At 36.3% G+C, this 19,536-nt stretch overlaps 1 protein-coding gene across 4 annotated transcripts in view; it reads left to right on the forward strand.

Moving 5' to 3' along the window:
* Positions 1 to 19,536, forward strand: part of TRPM3 (transient receptor potential cation channel subfamily M member 3) — an 814,585-nt gene that overhangs the window by 342,073 nt on the left and 452,976 nt on the right. For all 4 annotated transcript variants that reach the window (XM_053702508.1, XM_053702509.1, XM_053702510.1 and 1 more), the window contains exon 6: positions 18,164 to 18,335. In XM_053702508.1, coding sequence (XP_053558483.1) covers positions 18,164 to 18,335 — 172 coding nt within the window. The remainder of the gene's footprint in view (positions 1 to 18,163; positions 18,336 to 19,536) is intronic.

A 19,536-nucleotide genomic window follows, 5' to 3' on the forward strand; every position in this document is an offset into this window, starting at 1 on the left:
TAATCTCACCTCCTGAGATTTCCCAAACCCCTTGTGCTGTCAGAAACCCCCATACAGCTCCCCAACCTGTCAGACTTGCACCTGTTGAGATCACAGTCCAGGTTGGAAGAAAAAAAGAAGCCCCCTGAACTAAACGATGGTGGTCTGTACCATGTCAGAGGGTGTCGAACAATCAGTTTTAAAGATATTAAATGAGATATCTTTGTATAATCCCGGCACCACTGGTTCAGCATACAGAGCTGAAGAGGTTGCATGTGAAAATGAGCAAAGGGGAACACGTCCAATGCAGCAGTCATAAGAACCTAGAATTTCCATGCATAAGGCTACCGAAGGGAATGATTGAGACTGAAGGTTTCGATAAGCTGAAACCAATTTCAGACGTCTCCTGACCAACAGAGACAGAGTCATGGACACTGAATCTATCCGGAAATCTAAAAAAGGTTACTCTTGTCTGAGGAATCAACAAACTGATTGGTTAATTGATCCTCCAACCATGTTCTTGAAGAAACAACACTCATAAAAAGCTGGAAAGGATCTTTCCATTGAAAATGAGCAAAGGGAATTGAATCCAATGCTGTTAAAACTTCTATGCATATATAGCAACTGAAGGAAATAATAGAGAATAAAGTTACCGACAGACAGAACCCAATACAAATTGTCCCTTGTCTGATAGAGACAAAGATAGTGACATAAACCATCTGGAAACCTAAAAAAAGGTGACCCTTGCGTGAGGAATTAAGAGCTTTTGAAAAAAGATCCTCTAACTATGTCCTGAAGAGCAAGTGAAGCATATGAGAATCCGCATCCTCAGGAAATAATCTGAATGAAAAGAGAAAAATGAAGAATAAGCATTTATTGTATCTAAAGAAAACAAATAATGCTATCAATGACCACAAAAAGGCAAAATAGTTTGAATAAAACTCCAAAACCCAGTTCCTAGAAAAGGAACTGGAATAAAAACCCCAGAAGATTCCAGGTCTGAGCAGCGCTTGAACAGTATCCAAAATATATAGGACAGAAACACACTGAAAGAAATTGTTAGCCTTACTGGAATAAAATCAAAGAAATTTGGACAAAATAGAACCAAATAAATTTCAAAGAAGTCTTAACCTGCCCCTTACCAGCCAAGCTGGAATACGGCATGTGCATCGCAACATTAGGGAGCTAATTTCGAACCCCAATTAAAAACATGTTACTTGGGAAAGAACTCAGGATTCGTTCCTTAATAAGAACAACCAAACTAGTATAAGCTTAAAGTTTTAGTCTTAGAACTCAATCTTGAAGCCCATAGTAACAGTTAAGAATTGAATCCAATTATAATTGATTATCTTAGAACAAAATAAATATGGATTTTCTTTTTTTTTTTTTTTTTTTTTTTAAATCACAGAATTCTTCTAGCTAAAATAGCTAAAGACATAGATTAACCCTCATTTGCGAATATATTCAATAAAATGAAGACACAAATGAAATCATTAGCATGATAGTCCAGTTTGGACCAGTCAAAACAGAGGACTTGCAAAATGCAAAACAACAAGACAAATGCAACGGCACCTAGTCTAGTAAATGTTGTCCCTTAACAATGCTAAAATAAATCATGATCTGATACTTGATCTTAAAGTAAACAGAAAAAATGAAGCAATTGCAATATCACAGGACCAAGAAAAGTACCTGAAACTAAATAATTTTCCAAAAATAAGATACAACTATATAAAGGAAAATAAATACTATTTTGCTATAAAAACAATAGCATAATTAGTAGGAGTAGAGATAGCTCCAATAAATTGGAGAACCCTCCAAATTGAATTTAACTGCTGACAAAGAATATAGTTTAAAAATAAAAGACAATTCTCAGCCTATTCCATTCCCTAGTATGGGGAATTGGAAAGAAAACCTCTGAAATCACAGAAGAAATAAAAAGGCAGAAATAGTGTCAGCTAGTCTTAAAGAACTAGTTACCTTAATATCCAAAATAATCAACACCTCTTCAACAAAGAACAAATGTACTTTAATAATAAAAAAATTATATAAAAAAAGTAGATTTGTTAGTGTCAATATCTGATGAAGAGAATTTCTGAAAGAGAAAAAAACATCATCAGAGAAGGATAAATCAGTATGTTGTTGGTCATTTGAAACTTCAATAATTAAAAAACAAGTGAAAAAGACCTAAAAATCGTATTAGAAGGCACAAAGTCAGACATAGCCTTAATCAGAAAAAATATTTCTTATAAATCTTCTAAACATTTCTTGCACTTAAGAATGGAAATGTATAAAGCATAAATACTAATGGAATCTGCATGTAAAAGTATATCATAATAACTTATTATAAACCATAGCTAGAGATAAACATTTATAACATTTAAAATAAATGAACTTAGCTTTGGTAGAACTGAAACTCAGTTAAGCATTTTTCCAGAAGTGGCTTCTGACTCAGGGACAAACGGAGACATCTTGCAATATGTAATAGAAAAAACAACATATAAAACAAAATTGATCAAATTCCTTAAATGACAGTTTCAGGAATGGGAAAAAATGCCAGTGAACAAGCTTCTAGCAACCAGAAGCAATAAATAATGAGACTTAAATAATGTGGAGACAATAGTGACGCACATATTTTTTAGTGCCAAAAAAGACGCCCACATTATTTGGCACCTAAATGCTTTTGGCGCCAAAAATGACGCCACATCCGGAACGCCAACACTTTTGGCGCAAAAAAACGTCAAAAAAATGACGCAACTTCCGGCGACACGTATGACGCCGGAAACAGAAAAAAAAATTTGCGCCAAAAAAGTCCACGCCAAGAATGACGCAATAAAATGAAGCATTTTCAGCCCCCGCGAGCCTAATAGCCCACAGGGAAAAAGTCAAATTTTAAGGTAAGAAAAAATTGATTAATTCATATGCATTATTCCAAATATGAAACTGACTGTCTGAAATAAGGAATGTTGAACATCCTGAGTCAAGGCAAATAAATGTTTGAACACATATATTTAGAACTTTATATAAAAGTGCCCAACCATAGCTTAGAGTGTCACAGAAAATAAGACTTACTTACCCCAGGACACTCATCTACAAGTAGTAGAAAGCCAAACCAGTACTGAAACGAGAATCAGTAGAGGTAATGGTAAATATAAGAGTATATCGTCGATCTGAAAAGGGAGGTAAGAGATGAATCTCTACGACCGATAACAGAGAACCTATGAAATAGACCCCGTAGAAGGAGATCATTGAATTCAAATAGGCAATACTCTCCTCACATCCCTCTGACATTCACTGCGCGCTGAGAGGAAAACCGGGCTCCAACCTGCTGCGGAGCGCATATCAACGTAGAATCTAGCACAAACTTACTTCACCACCTCCATAGGAGGCAAAGTTTGTAAAACTGATTTGTGGGTGTGGTGAGGGGTGTATTTATAGGCATTTTGAGGTTTGGGAAACTTTGCCCCTCCTGGTAGGAATGTGTATCCCATACGTCACTAGCTCATGGACTCTTGCTAATTACATGAAAGAAAATAAGCTTTTGGAGGCCTAATTTCCCTTTGAGATATTAAAGTTTACAAACAGTTTTAGGCCTAGATTTAGAGTTCGGCGGTAAAAGGGCTGTTAACGCTCCGCGGGCTTTTTTCTGGCCGCACCATAAATTTAACTCTGGTATTGAGAGTTAAAACAAATGCTGCGTTAGGCTCCAAAAAAGGAGCGTAGAGCATTTTTACCGCAAATGCAACTCTCGATACCAGAGTTGCTTACGGACGCGGCCGGCATCAAAAACGTGCTCGTGCACGATTCTCCCATAGGAAACAATGGGACTGTTTGAGCTGAAAAAAAACCTAACACCTGCAAAAAAGCAGCGTTCAGCTCCTAACGCAGCCCCATTGTTTCCTATGGGGAAACACTTCCTACGTCTGCACCTAACACCCTAACATGTACCCCGAGTCTAAACACCCCTAACCTTACACTTATTAACCCCTAATCTGCCGCCCCCGCTATCGCTGACCCCTGCATTACACTTTTAACCCCTAATCTTCCGCTCCGTAAACCGCCGCAACCTACGTTCTCCCTATGTACCCCTAATCTGCTGCCCTAACATCGCCGACCCCTATGTTATATTTATTAACCCCTAATCTGCCCCCCTCAACGTCGCCGACACCTACCTACACTTATTAACCCCTAATCTGCCGAGCGGACCTGAGCGCTACAATAATAAAGTTATTAACCCCTAATCCGCCTCACTAACCCTATCATAAATGGTATTAACCCCTAATCTGCCCTCCCTAACATCGCCGACACCTACCTTCAATTATTAACCCCTAATCTTCCGATCGGAGCTCACCGCTATTCTAATAAATGTATTAACCCCTAAAGCTAAGTCTAACCCTAACACTAACACCCCCCTAACTTAAATATAATTTACATATAACGAAATAAATTAACTCTTATTAAATAAATTAATCCTATTTAAAGCTAAATACTTACCTGTAAAATAAACCCTAATATAGCTACACTATAAATTATAATTATATTTTAGCTATTTTAGGATTAATATTTATTTTACAGGCAACTTGGTATTTATTTTAACTAGGTACAATAGCTATTAAATAGTTAAGAACTATTTAATAGTTACCTAGTTAAAATAATTACAAAATTACCTGTAAAATAAATCCTAACCTAAGATATAATTAAACCTAACACTACCCTATCAATAAAATAATTAAATAAACTACCTACAATTACCTACAATTAACCTAACACTACACTATCAATAAATTAAATAAACACAATTGCTACAAATAAATACAATTAAATAAACTAGCTAAAGTACAAAAAATAAAAAAGAACTAAGTTACAGAAAATAAAAAAATATTTACAAACATAAGAAATATATTACAACAATTTTAAACTAATTACACCTACTCTAAGCCCCCTAATAAAATAACAAAGCCCCCCAAAATAAAAAATTCCCTACCCTATTCTAAATTAGAAAAGTTACAAGCTCTTTTACCTTACCAGCCCTGAACAGGGCCCTTTGCGGGGCATGCCCCAAGAAGTTCAGCTCTTTTGCCTGTAAAAGAAAACATACAATACCCCCCCCCCAACATTACAACCCACCACCCACATACCCCTAATCTAACCCAAACCCCCCTTAAATAAACCTAACACTAAGCCCCTGAAGATCTTCCTACCTTGTCTTCACCATACCAGGTTCACCGATCCGTCCTGGCTCCGATATCTTCATCCAACCCAAGCGGGGGCTAGACATCCACTGAAGAAGTCCAGAAGAGGGTCCAAAGTCTTCCTCCTATCCGGCAAGAAGAGGACATCCGGACCGGCAAACATCTTCTCCAAGCGGCATCTTCGATCTTCTTCCATCCGGTGCGGAGCGGGTCCATCTTGAAGCAGGCGACGCGGATCCATCCTCTTCTTCCGATGTCTCCCGACGAATGACGGTTCCTTTAAGGGACGTCATCCAAGATGGCGTCCCTCGAATTCCGATTGGCTGATAGGATTCTATCAGCCAATCGGAATTAAGGTAGGAATTTTCTGATTGGCTGATGGAATCAGCCAATCAGAATCTAGTTCAATCCGATTGGCTGATCCAATCAGCCAATCAGATTGAGCTCGCATTCTATTGGCTGTTCCGATCAGCCAATAGAATGCGAGCTCAATCTGATTGGCTGATTGGATCAGCCAATCGGATTGAACTTGATTCTGATTGGCTGATTCCATCAGCCAATCAGAAAATTCCTACCTTAATTCCGATTGGCTGATAGAATCCTATCAGCCAATCGGAATTCGAGGGACGCCATCTTGGATGACGTCCCTTAAAGGAACCGTCATTCGTCGGGAGACATCGGAAGAAGAGGATGGATCCGCGTCGCCTGCTTCAAGATGGACCCGCTCCGCACCGGATGGAAGAAGATCGAAGATGCCGCTTGGAGAAGATGTTTGCCGGTCCGGATGTCCTCTTCTTGCCGGATAGGAGGAAGACTTTGGACCCTCTTCTGGACTTCTTCAGTGGATGTCTAGCCCCCGCTTGGGTTGGATGAAGATATCGGAGCCAGGACGGATCGGTGAACCTGGTATGGTGAAGACAAGGTAGGAAGATCTTCAGGGGCTTAGTGTTAGGTTTATTTAAGGGGGGTTTGGGTTAGATTAGGGGTATGTGGGTGGTGGGTTGTAATGTTGGGGGGGGGGGTATTGTATGTTTTCTTTTACAGGCAAAAGAGCTGAACTTCTTGGGGCATGCCCCGCAAAGGGCCCTGTTCAGGGCTGGTAAGGTAAAAGAGCTTGTAACTTTTCTAATTTAGAATAGGGTAGGGAATTTTTTATTTTGGGGGGCTTTGTTATTTTATTAGGGGGCTTAGAGTAGGTGTAATTAGTTTAAAATTGTTGTAATATATTTCTTATGTTTGTAAATATTTTTTTATTTTCTGTAACTTAGTTCTTTTTTATTTTTTGTACTTTAGCTAGTTTATTTAATTGTATTTATTTGTAGCAATTGTGTTTATTTAATTTATTGATAGTGTAGTGTTAGGTTAATTGTAGGTAATTGTAGGTAGTTTATTTAATTATTTTATTGATAGGGTAGTGTTAGGTTTAATTATATCTTAGGTTAGGATTTATTTTACAGGTAATTTTGTAATTATTTTAACTAGGTAACTATTAAATAGTTCTTAACTATTTAATAGCTATTGTACCTAGTTAAAATAAATACCAAGTTGCCTGTAAAATAAATATTAATCCTAAAATAGCTAAAATATAATTATAATTTATATTGTAGCTATATTAGGGTTTATTTTACAGGTAAGTATTTAGCTTTAAATAGGATTAATTTATTTAATAAGAGTTAATTTATTTCGTTATATGTAAATTATATTTAAGTTAGGGGGGTGTTAGTGTTAGGGTTAGACTTAGCTTTAGGGGTTAATACATTTATTAGAATAGCGGTGAGCTCCGATCGGAAGATTAGGGGTTAATAATTGAAGGTAGGTGTCGGCGATGTTAGGGAGGGCAGATTAGGGGTTAATACTATTTATGATAGGGTTAGTGAGGCGGGTTAGGGGTTAATAACTTTATTATAGTAGCGGTGCGGTCCGCTCGGCAGATTAGGGGTTAATAAGTGTAGGCAGGTGTCGGCGACGTTGAGGGGGGCAGATTAGGGGTTAATAAATATAATATAGGGGTCGGCGGTGTTAGGGGTAGCAGATTAGGGGTACATAGGGAGAACGTAGGTGGCGGCGCTTTGCGGTCGGAAGATTAGGGGTTAATTATTGTAAGTAGCTGGCGGCGATGTTGTGGGGGGCAGATTAGGGGTTAATAAATGTAATATAGGGGTCGGCGGGGTTAGGGGCAGCAGATTAGGGGTACATAAGTATAACGTAGGTGGCGGTCGGCAGATTAGGGGTTAAAATTTTTAATCGAGTGGCGGCGATGTGGGGGGAGCTCGGTTTAGGGGTACATAGGTAGTTTATGGGTGTTAGTGTACTTTAGGGTACAGTAGTTAAGAGCTTTATAAACCGGCGTTAGCCAGAAAGCTCTTAACTCCTGCTATTTTCAGGCGGCTGGAATCTTGTCGTTAGAGCTCTAACGCTCACTTCAGAAACGACTCTAAATACCGGCGTTAGGAAGATCCCATTGAAAAGATAGGCTACGCAAATGGCGTAGGGGGATCTGCGGTATGGAAAAGTCGCGGCTGAAAAGTGAGCGTTAGACCCTTTAATCACTGACTCCAAATACCAGCGGGCGGCCAAAACCAGCGTTAGGAGCCTCTAACGCTGGTTTTGACGGCTACCGCCGAACTCTAAATCTAGGCCTCAGTGTTTTAACATATAAAAATATAAAACAAGCACATATCTCTAAAATTCCAACGAGGTCTGTACCTAGGGCAGCACTAAATATTACATATATCACTACATTTAAAGCATTTAATAAAATCAAAAAATGTTTTTCCTTAAATAAAAATTGTTTTTATAAATTCATTGTATCTTTGCGTAGTGACCTACATAACTCCCATGTCTTTCTGTCTAGAAATGTTCACAGATAAGAAGTGCAGGCATTAAATGTAACTTTTTATAGTGTAAGGTCAGGTTACTATAGCAACAAACTTGATATGGCGCGATTTTCAAGAAACTCGTCGGATGAAAGCAGCAACACAAAGTTAACTTACACATACGCAAAAAGACCGTTTGCACGCTCATTGCAAAATGTTTCAATAGAAATCTGGTTCTAAAATGGAGTTGTAAACTACTTTTAACTGTCAGCAACTTCGGTAGATTATGGCTCCATTTTTAACGACTCAATGGATACAAGCCCATGGCCAGTATTTTTAAGATTCAGGTCAAAGTTGAAAATAAAGATTAAATATAGAAATAAAGATCATATCATTGTCAAACTTCTTATAAGTGTGTTGGAATTTAATTATAAACCAATGATCATCAGTCATAGCAGCTTTAACCCCTTCAGTACCGGGTATTTCAGAGAAAAATACCAGACAATTTTTAGCATTTTTGCTATCACTCCATTTAAACAGAAATAGAGTCTTGGTATTTTTTATTAACAAAACTATACATTTTGTTTAAAGGGACAGTCTACACCAGAATTTTTATTGTTTTAAAAGATAGATAATCCCTTTATTAGCCATTTTCCAGTTTTGCATAACTAACACATTTATAATAATATACTTTTAACCTCTGTGATTATCTTGTATCTAAGCCTCTGCAAACTGCCCCTTTATTCAGTTCTTTTGACAGACTTGCAGTCTAGCCAATCAGTGCCTGCTCCCAGATAACTTCTCGTGCACGAGCACAGTGTTATCTATATGAAATACGTGAACTAACACCCTCTAGTGGTGAAAAACTGTTAAAATGCAATCTGAAAGAGGTGGGCTTCAAGGTCTAAGAAATTAGCATATGAACCTCCTAGGTTAAGCTTTCAACTAAGAATACCAAGAGAACAAAGCAAAATTGGTAATAAAATTGGAAAATTGTTTAAATATACATGCTCTATCTGAATCATGAAAGTTTATTGTGGCCTAGACTGTCCCTTTAAGTAGACAACACAAAGTATTGATCCAGACTCTAATTGGTATATTTCCTACCATTATTTCAACACCAAATGCGATCATATATAAAAAAAATGAATACTTTCAAAAACTATGGGTTTCTCTCTAAAATAATTTACATTTACGCTTGTGCAGCCATAACACACATGGTTGTAAAATCTTCTCTGGGATCCCCTTTGTTCAGAAATAGCAGACATGCATGGTTTTGCCATTGTTTTTGATAATTAAAGGCCGCTGATGACAGTTGCTTACTTCTAAAGTACCCTCCCACCTGACACCTCTATGATCCCTTCCAAACAGCTCTCTCCTCCCCCACACACTCCTTACAACCATTTTAGGTACTGGCAGACTCTCTGCGAATATGCAGAATTAGGCTTTTTTATTATTATTTATTTAATTTTATTATTATTTTTTTTTTCTGCAGTGTAGTGATCCCTCCTCAACCCTCACACCTCCCTGATCCCTTCCATACAGCTCCCTAACCATCACACCAAGTACTGCCAACTGCTTGTCATTTTTATTTATATTTTTATTATAACTATGTATTAATATTGTTTTCTGTAGTGTAGGGGTCCTCCCCCCTCCCCATGATCGTTATATAGGGCCCCCCCCTTCTGATTTCCCCTTTTTCTGCAGTGTAGCGTCACATCCCTCCCTGCTGGGCCACCCACTTATCTCCCCACCTTTCTTCCACACCATTATGGATTTAGATCTACATTATGCGTTACGATGGACTATGTACTGCATGACGTAGATCTAACCTCATGTGGCCCAATGCTGTATAATTATTTTTGCAAATGTATTCTAATGCACATTGCCAGTTTTCTTTCCTTAAACAAAAAAAAAAGGTGGCAATCCTAATGCAAAATTATAAGTGCAATTGATTGCACTCAAGAAATAACAACATATTTTAGCACTAATATTTGCATGCCCCACTTGTAATATAGCCTTAAATATATTAGTCAGTCTCTGTTTTATGACTACTTACTGAACTTAATGGGCCTGATAATAGAACGCTGTAGTCTGGCATGATTATCAAAGAAGTCTCATCAATACTTTAAGGTACCTCAAAACATTTTATGAAGGCAAATTTTAGTTTGAAAGCTGTTGTGAAGAAGAGACATTTGCATTGCAAAATTATAGAGATGTATTTTTAGACATATTTTTCGTTGCGAATGTTCAAGGAAATTAGTTTCTCTGAATGTTCATTGCCTGCACTATTCGGTTTAAATTTAGTTTAAAATGAAAGGAAAATCAAATTTTCGTTAAACATTTACATTTGTAAAAAGTTCACCTTGTAGCTACAATACTTACCTCAATGTGCTCTGGAGAGCGTGCTAACCCGATCTTCTTGCCAGAGCATTCATTTAAAATACTAATGTTCAGGATAATGAGTTTAAACTTAATATAATATTTTCTTTAAATCCTGTAAGCAATTTTTAAGAAAAATCTACTATTGCTTTTATTTACAATTAATGTGTTTATTGTTGCAATACCACCTTATGTTTTGGATGGGCGTATCCAATTGTGGTCCAGTTTTTGGTACCTGATTGGCTGGGTCCCCCTTAAATATGAGTTGGCTTGTTTCTTGTGTATCCTATAACTAAGCACCACCAGAGGAGCAAAACGCATCAGGACAATCCTTTTCCTTGACCCCTCCATGTATATGGCATGTATACTGCATTTTTAATCTTTATCCAATAAAGATAATTTTTTTTTTTTTTTTTTTTATTATTTTTAATAACAAAATGAAAAAGGTAGACAAAAACAAAAAGGAAAAATCAAGGTACATCAATAATGAATGTTTCAGCATGACATACGTATACAATAAAGGTTCAACATTACAATGAATTCTCCTTATGTGTACAAAATATGAGATTTCTTACGGACGAGATGCACAGAGACCTAATAATTAGTCAATCCCATGGACAGGAGAATATTCAAATCATAGTTAAATATAGCTTAAGAAAGTGTGGCAACCAAATAACGTGTAATAGTTCTAACAGAGTTGGTAAATTATACAGAATCACATTTAAGCTATTAGGATAATCCTCTAGTTCTAAATCAGTTAATGTCTGGCAAACTTTTCTCACTTGAAACAGGTGTTTAAACCAGTTGAAACGGTCCGGCACTCTCAGTCTCTCGTGTTACTGAATTTATTCTTGGCTACGGTCCTCTGGTCCCTATCTAGTTAACATTTATCTGTGGTTTGGGGTAGCTAGAAACCAGGGGCTAATACTTTGTAGCGTGTTTATGGTAGATGTGGCGGGCGATCTCATAGGTATTCTTGCCATAGAAACCTGGCGTTTAGTATGGTGTCTGTTTTATTACGATAAAGGTAGCCGTATTTTTCTAGGGAAAATTGCTCCTCCACTTCCTCTACCCACATAGTTCTACTCAGAGTTCTAGGTGTTTTCCAATGGCGGGCTATTAGTTTTCGTGCGCTATTGAGGCCAACCTGCAGAACTAGCAGTTTTAGGCGGCAGGGTAACTTGGGCAAATCATTTAATAAGGCTATATTTGGAGTTAATGCAAAATCATTTGCGATACCTTTTTTATAATATGATTCTACTGCTTCCCATAATGGAAGGACCTTAGGGCAGTGCCACCACATATGAATCAAAGTGCCGTGCATCCCACAGCCTCTCCAGCACAGACTAGACGTGTTAGGGTATATGCTAGCCAACCTCGATGGGGTTAAATACCACCGAAGGAGGATTTTAAAATTTAACTCCAGAATCTCTGGGGAAGTAGAGGATTTTTTAACTGAACTAAAAATTTTGTACCATGTTTCTGTTTCTATATTTTCAGTGAGGTCTATATTCCACTTAGTTGTGTATGTTGGTAAGATGTCTACTGAGGTGTTTGTGAGTAACTTACGGGATGTGGATAGTGTTCCTCTTGGCATAACGCCAAAGATATTTTTTTTAATCTCCCCTTTGAGTGCTTAGGATTCAGTTTCTCTTCAATAAATCAGCTATAGGGTCTTTAAAAGAATTGTGTGGTTCTAATACAGTTGTTTCTTTTTTTTTTTTTTTTTTTTTCTTTTTTTTTTTCTTTTCATTCCTAAAGGTTACAGTTTCTTTGGAAGCTATTTTAAGATTGTGGAGTTTATTAATGTTTTTGAAATCAATAGATGGTCCTGTGTCTAGAATAATTTCGGAGTGCTAGGTTAAACCAAAACCCATTAAAGGACCAGTAAAAATAGTAGATTTGCATAATCATCAAATGCACAAAAACAAGACAATGCAATAGTCTGAACTTCAAATGAGTAGTAGATGTTTTCTGACAAATTTCAAAGTTATGTCTATTTCCACTCCTCCTGTATCATGTGACAGCCATCAGCCAATCATAAATGCATATATATATATTCTGTGAATTCTTGCACATGCTCAGTAGGAGCTTGTGATTCAAAACGTTTAAACATAAAAAGACTGTGCACGTTTTGTTAATGGTAACAAAATTAACCATTAACAAAAAGTTACAATTATATGCTCTATCGGAATCATGACATTTTAATTTTCACTTGAGTGTCCCTTTAAGGAAAAAATATAAAGATGTAAGAACAGAATATAGTGGAAATAAATTAACACCTTTTTGTAAGGATATGCACTATAACAATATAAATATGAAATTCAAATTCCCCATGCTCCAACGCCACCTTCAAAAGTAAATTTTTCTGTGAGCTAACAGTTTAAATTGTTCTCCAATAATCACTCTCCCCACATGGCACTTTTGTTGTAGCTAGAGCGCTGATTGGACAACAATTCAAGTTATTAGCTCACAGAGAAATTTACTTTTGAAGTGGGCTGCGGAGCACAGGGAATTTTAATTTCATATCCATATTAACAAATTAAGCTATAGCTCATCTTCATTACAACTGATAAATTAAATTCTATCTAAAATATCACTAACATTCCAGATCTGAGTTTAAAAAGGGGAGAGTTTACAATCACTTTAAGTATTTTCAAATATTTCTCAGTTTCAAATTTGGGAATGGGCTGTTATCTTGGATATTATTTCTCATGTAGAAAAGAAAACACTGTCACACTTTCTTAAAAGGAGATATGAAACCAATTTTTTTTCTTTTATGATTCAGATAGAGCATGCATTTTTAAGCAACTTTTTAAATTACTCGTATTATAATTTTTCTTCATTCTCTTCTTATCTTTATTTGAAAAGCAGGAATGTAAGCTTAGGAGCTGGCCCATTTTTTATTCAGCACCTTGTTGCTTGGTGGCTAAAAGTCTGATTCTGGCTAAGGAATGTGATGTTTCATAAGTGATTTGGATTTCAGTTAGACAAATGGATTTTTAAAGAGTAGAATTTTCTTGTGGAAATCGCTTTGTGAGTAAAATAAATAAAACTATTTTGTGTTTTTATGCTGTGGAGTCCCTGATCACTATAACAGCTGTAGCAATTATCCTTATCAATCCCAGTGAACTATAAACCTTTAGAAATCAGTTGTGCCCAACCCTGCATTTCCATGTATTAATTTAAACGGTTTTACTGAAATGTGTGAGATTTTTTTAGCTTATCACCTTTTTAGAGAAATCTAGGCCCATTAACAAGGGACATGATTTACTTTATTAACAAAAAGCACATGTAATTTTCTGTTTTTGAAATAATAAATTAACATGTTTTGATTTAAAAAAGTATTGTTTCTACACAATCAGTTAAAATAGTAAATAAGTTAAGCATGCCCCTAAAGTAATCATTAAAATACTATTAGTTACATTAAATCAATATGTGTTTATTTTGTATGAAAAAGGGGGTAACCCCAAAACGTCACAAATTAAAGATTTGACACTGCAATTAAAGGGACAGTTCACCCAAAAACTTTCTCCCCTTTAAATTATTACCAATGATCCTTTTTTACCTGCTAGAGTGTATTAAATTGGTTGCAAGTAGCTCCTTTACTCCTATTTCAGCATTTGCAATAGTTGATTTCGCTTGTGGTTTCCCAACCTATACTGAAAGTTTTGATACTGCGTATACGCTATTGACAAGCCTAAGTAAACACAGCCAGCAGACAAGATTACACCCTCAGTGGGGGCATGATAGTTAAGTAATAAAATGATAATTTTCCATTGTTCTCTCTATGTATTGAGCTTTGGTGTTCCAGACAAATATAAGATAAGGAAGCAAGTCTGTGTACATGAAAGTGATAACATAATGAGATCTGATATTACCTGAAGCTCAACCCATTGTAATAGGCTGTGGTTTCAAAGCACAAAACCAGCTACTTCAGATACACAAATAAACCCGAAAATGCAATTTCTCAAATATTTTATACCCTGCAGTTGGTATAACAAGTCATTTAAAATACATTTATGGAAAAACATTTTTACAGTGTACTGTCCCTTTAAGACCAGAGAGTGCCGTTTTTGATGATGAATACATATGTATAGCATTAACGTGCACCCCGGCATCTGTTCATAGTGTGTGTAAATGTGAGTGCTTGGTTCTGGAACTTGTATGTGTGTATACATATATATATATATATATATATATATATATATATATATATATATATATATATATATATATATTTATATTTGTGAAGGGCCAGCACTCATGGTTTAAAGACATCTACCCAGGGTGCTTCCAAGAAATGGGTATAGGCAGAAGAAGAAGGATGCACTCGCCAGGATTTCAAAATCGTTACCTTTATTACAGGGAGTGCAGAATTATTAGGAAAGTTGTATTTTTGAGGATTAATTTTATTATTGAACAACAACCATGTTCTCAATGAACCCAAAAAACTCATTAATATCAAAGCTGAATAGTTTTGGAAGTAGTTTTTAGTTTGTTTTTAGTTATAGCTATTTTAGGGGGATATCTGTGTGTGCAGGTGACTATTACTGTGCATAATTATTAGGCAACTTAACAAAAAACAAATATATACCCATTTCAATTATTTATTTTTACCAGTGAAACCAATATAACATCTCAACATTCACAAATATACATTTCTGACATTCAAAAACAAAACAAAAACAAATCAGTGACCAATATAGCCACCTTTCTTTGCAAGGACACTCAAAAGCCTGCCATCCATGGATTCTGTCAGTGTTTTGATCTGTTCACCATCAACATTGCGTGCAGCAGCAACCACAGCCTCCCAGACACTGTTCAGAGAGGTGTACTGTTTTCCCTCCTTGTAAATCTCACATTTGATGATGGACCACAGGTTCTCAATGGGGTTCAGATCAGGTGAACAAGGAGGCCATGTCATTAGATTTTCTTCTTTTATACCCTTTCTTGCCAGCCACGCTGTGGAGTACTTGGACGCGTGTGATGGAGCATTGTCCTGCATGAAAATCATGTTTTTCTTGAAGGATGCAGACTTCTTCCTGTACCACTGCTTGAAGAAGGTGTCTTCCAGAAACTGGCAGTAGGACTGGGAGTTGAGCTTGACTCCATCCTCAACCCGAAAAGGCCCCACAAGCTCATCTTTGATGATACCAGCCCAAACCAGTACTCCACCTCCACCTTGCTGGCGTCTGAGTCGGACTGGAGCTCTCTGCCCTTTACCAATCCAGCCACGGGCCCATCCATCTGGCCCATCAAGACTAACTCTCATTTCATCAGTCCATAAAACCTTAGAAAAATCAGTCTTGAGATATTTCTTGGCCCAGTCTTGACGTTTCAGCTTGTGTGTCTTGTTCAGTGGTGGTCGTCTTTCAGCCTTTATTACCTTGGCCATGTCTCTGAGTATTGCACACCTTGTGCTTTTGGGCACTCCAGTGATGTTGCAGCTCTGAAATATGGCCAAACTGGTGGCAAGTGGCATCTTGGCAGCTGCACACTTGACTTTTCTCAGTTCATGGGCAGTTATTTTGCGCCTTGGTTTTTCCACACGCTTCTTGCGACCCTGTTGACTATTTTGAATGAAACGCTTGATTGTTCGATGATCACGCTTCAGAAGCTTTGCAATTTTAAGAGTGCTGCATCCCTCTGCAAGATATCTCACTATTTTTGACTTTTCTGAGCCTGTCAAGTCCTTCTTTTGACCCATTTTGCCAAAGGAAAGGAAGTTGCCTAATAATTATGCACACCTGATATAGGGTGTTGATGTCATTAGACCACACCCCTTCTCATTACAGAGATGCACATCACCTAATATGCTTAATTGGTAGTAGGCTTTCAAGACTATACAGCTTGGAGTAAGACAACATGCATAAAGAGGATGATGTGGTCAAAATACTCATTTGCCTAATAATTCTGCACTCCCTGTAGTTGTAACGTTTCGGGGTATTACCCTCTTTGTCAGACATAAAAAATAACAACCATTTACTTACCCCCACCTTGCCTTTTAAACTTTCTCAAGTGATCCAGAACCGAGTCGCAAACCAGAAGCAATTAGCAATATATAAGGATTTACCAGTATGCAAATGGCGAAATCCCCAAAGTCATACATGAAAATAAAAACAGAATGAGACACATTCCAATACACATGCTACTAAAGTGGCTAATTGCTAGGTGTTGTTAGCTTGTGAGCTCACAGGGTATTGGACTGAGATCGCGACATGATTGGCTTCTTTGACCACACCCTGTTGCGGATTCTACTATGATCATGGGGAAGGTTTGTGTATTGTGATTGCTATAACAACCCGGATATCAGTTTAATAGTGCTGGTACGGCGATTCTAACTGATACCTCTGATTTGAGCCCACTGGTTTTGTATATGTATCCTTAATACTTTGCCTGCCTGTAAATAAATGTAAATATACAGTATGTTTTAGCACGTTGATGTTATGTACACGATAGTAGCACAGGGGAGTCCAGCTGCCGGGTCGTCGCCTGATGGCGTCTCGGTTCTGCGACTCGGTTCTGGATCACGTGAAAAAGTTTAAAAGGCACGGTGGGGGTAAGTAAAGCATTGTTATTGTTTGATGTCTGATAAAGGGGGTTATAACTAATAAAGGTAACGATTTTGAAATCCTGGTGAGTGCATCCTTCTTCTTCTGCCTATATATATATATATATATATATATATATATATATATATATATATATATTTATTTATTTATTTATATATATATATATATATATATATATATATATATATATATATATATATATATATATGAATATCTATTTAAAATACATAGAACATAATGTATGTAAGAAGTAACAATAAAAACGTGTACACAAGTTAAATACATTTTGAATGATTTTTACAAATGTTTTGATATTTTTTAAATAATTAAAATAACTTTTAAGTCTATATTGTATAAGTCAGTGCTTTATATAACTTCTTTGGACCAGATTATAAGTGGAGCGCTATTTAACACTCCCGCACAAGCGTTAATTGCTCTAGAAGTAACCTTTTGGCGTGCTTCTGGTTGTGCTCGTATTATGATTTGAAAGTAAAATGTTTCTGTTCAGGCGCTACTTAGGATATTGTGCGTGCAATAACCTATTCCCCAAAAGTCAATGGAGCAAAAAAAGTGGGGGGAAAAACACCCAACTTATGTGCAAATCCATGTATACATATTTATTTATGTGTTTATATTCGTATATTTGTCTGTAAATACATATATATATATATACAAATGTGCACACATATAAACATATATATATATACACATACATACATATACATATTGAGCTATATATATATATGTGTGTGTGTGTGTGTATTTATATGTTAAAGCCCTTATCTAACACTTGAGACCTCATCTCTTTGAGACCTTATAACCTTTTTGTGCAATATTTTATTTTAATAATTTTTATCAGATAGTGTTATTATGAGTGTAACTGTACTTTTCAATGTATTTTTGATGTGTTTTGTGACACGTTTTTCTTTTGCGTAACACTTAACCAGAGCTCTGAGGTTGAGGTAATCATTCTAACGTAAATCCTGATTGTGCTCACGCATTCGCATTTACTTTTAACTTTTGATACAAGCACTACTTCTGACACGTGCAAACAGCTGCAATAAACCTAATATCGCTTGCACGCCACTTGTAATCTGGCCCTAAATGTGTATTTCAAGAAAAAAGTATGATAAATGAATCTATAAATCAGTTGTCAGCTAAATTACAATCTGTTACCAATGTTAACCCTTTCTCCATTGTTCTTTAATTATGATTCTTTCAGGTGGTTCGTCCTTACCAAACGATGTCTAACCCCATGAGCAAGCTGACCGTTCTCAACAGCATGCACTCACATTTTATTCTAGCTGACAATGGAACCACCGGAAAATATGGTGCAGAAGTTAAATTACGCAGACAACTGGAGAAACACATATCCCTCCAAAAAATTAATACAAGTAAGTGTTCAAATATTTCATATTATTATAACTAATACAACCAAAGAGAGCTGCACAAAAGCGCACACTTGTATAGCACTCAAACCCAAATTAATAATAATAAGTATAGCGTGGCGTGTATTTACAAAGAATTAAAAAATTAAACTTTAATAGTTATATATTAAAAATGGGTACACTTAAAAACATTAGTGAACTCATAGACTGCTATAGGTAAAGGTATGTGGTTGGTTCAAGCCACGTGGATAATATGAAGAGTAGTCAGATATGTTATGTAAATACCTGAGAATTAACTCAAGAATATCATATGTCAATTCAGGAGTGTTGCACAATAGGTAGATTATTGATGGACACGGAAGTGTTTGGTGCTCATAGTAGAACTATTCTGTATTGCTGCAGAATAATAGTAAATTATTGAGGTAGTCACTAGACTCTGTTGACTTATTTTAAATATATAGAAAAGTAGTGTCAGATAATAGAAAAATGACACTCAGCACAGTATTAGGTGTCAACAATAGGGCTAGTTAACGTACTTACTCTAACAGTTAATTACAGGCACTGATCCTAGTATGAGTTTAATAACATTCTACAGCAGAGTGTCATCATGCTGAATTGGGTGCATAGATTGCTGTTAGTTCATCTGATAGTGTTTAAATAACAATGTCCAAAGTTGTAGAGATTACAGATACAGTATCATAACTGTCGATGTATAACCCAGCTAAGTAATTAGTGTAGGGTCTAATGATTACAGTCACCTAATATATTATGTAATAAGATAAAACTTACATAAAGGCTAAACTTAAATTAAATTATAAGGTAGCTAATGTCTAGCCCTAAAATCACACTTGTAATAGCAGATACCATTACTTAAGAAAGATACAGAGTTGTATTACGTCTAAGGGGTTAAGCATTCAATATATGCTATAAACGAGGTAAATTGACTTTGCAAAGTAACCTTGCAGTGGAGTGATGGTTACAAATTATTGTGATTTTGTATCCACAATAAGTGCTAGTTGGTAACCTTATATAGTTTAGCTATTGATTATGTCACAATGTTTGTTGTGTATAATATTCACAAATAGTAATGTTGTGACTTTATAGCGATCAGGATATACGCTGGACTAGGAGCATTAGCTACTGTAAGTTCATCTAATATCGTTTTAATAGAGCTGTCTATAATATATTATATGGTGAAACTTGCGTT

Source organism: Bombina bombina, chromosome 2 (assembly GCF_027579735.1).
Source record: "Bombina bombina isolate aBomBom1 chromosome 2, aBomBom1.pri, whole genome shotgun sequence".
Taxonomy (NCBI): domain Eukaryota; kingdom Metazoa; phylum Chordata; class Amphibia; order Anura; family Bombinatoridae; genus Bombina; species Bombina bombina.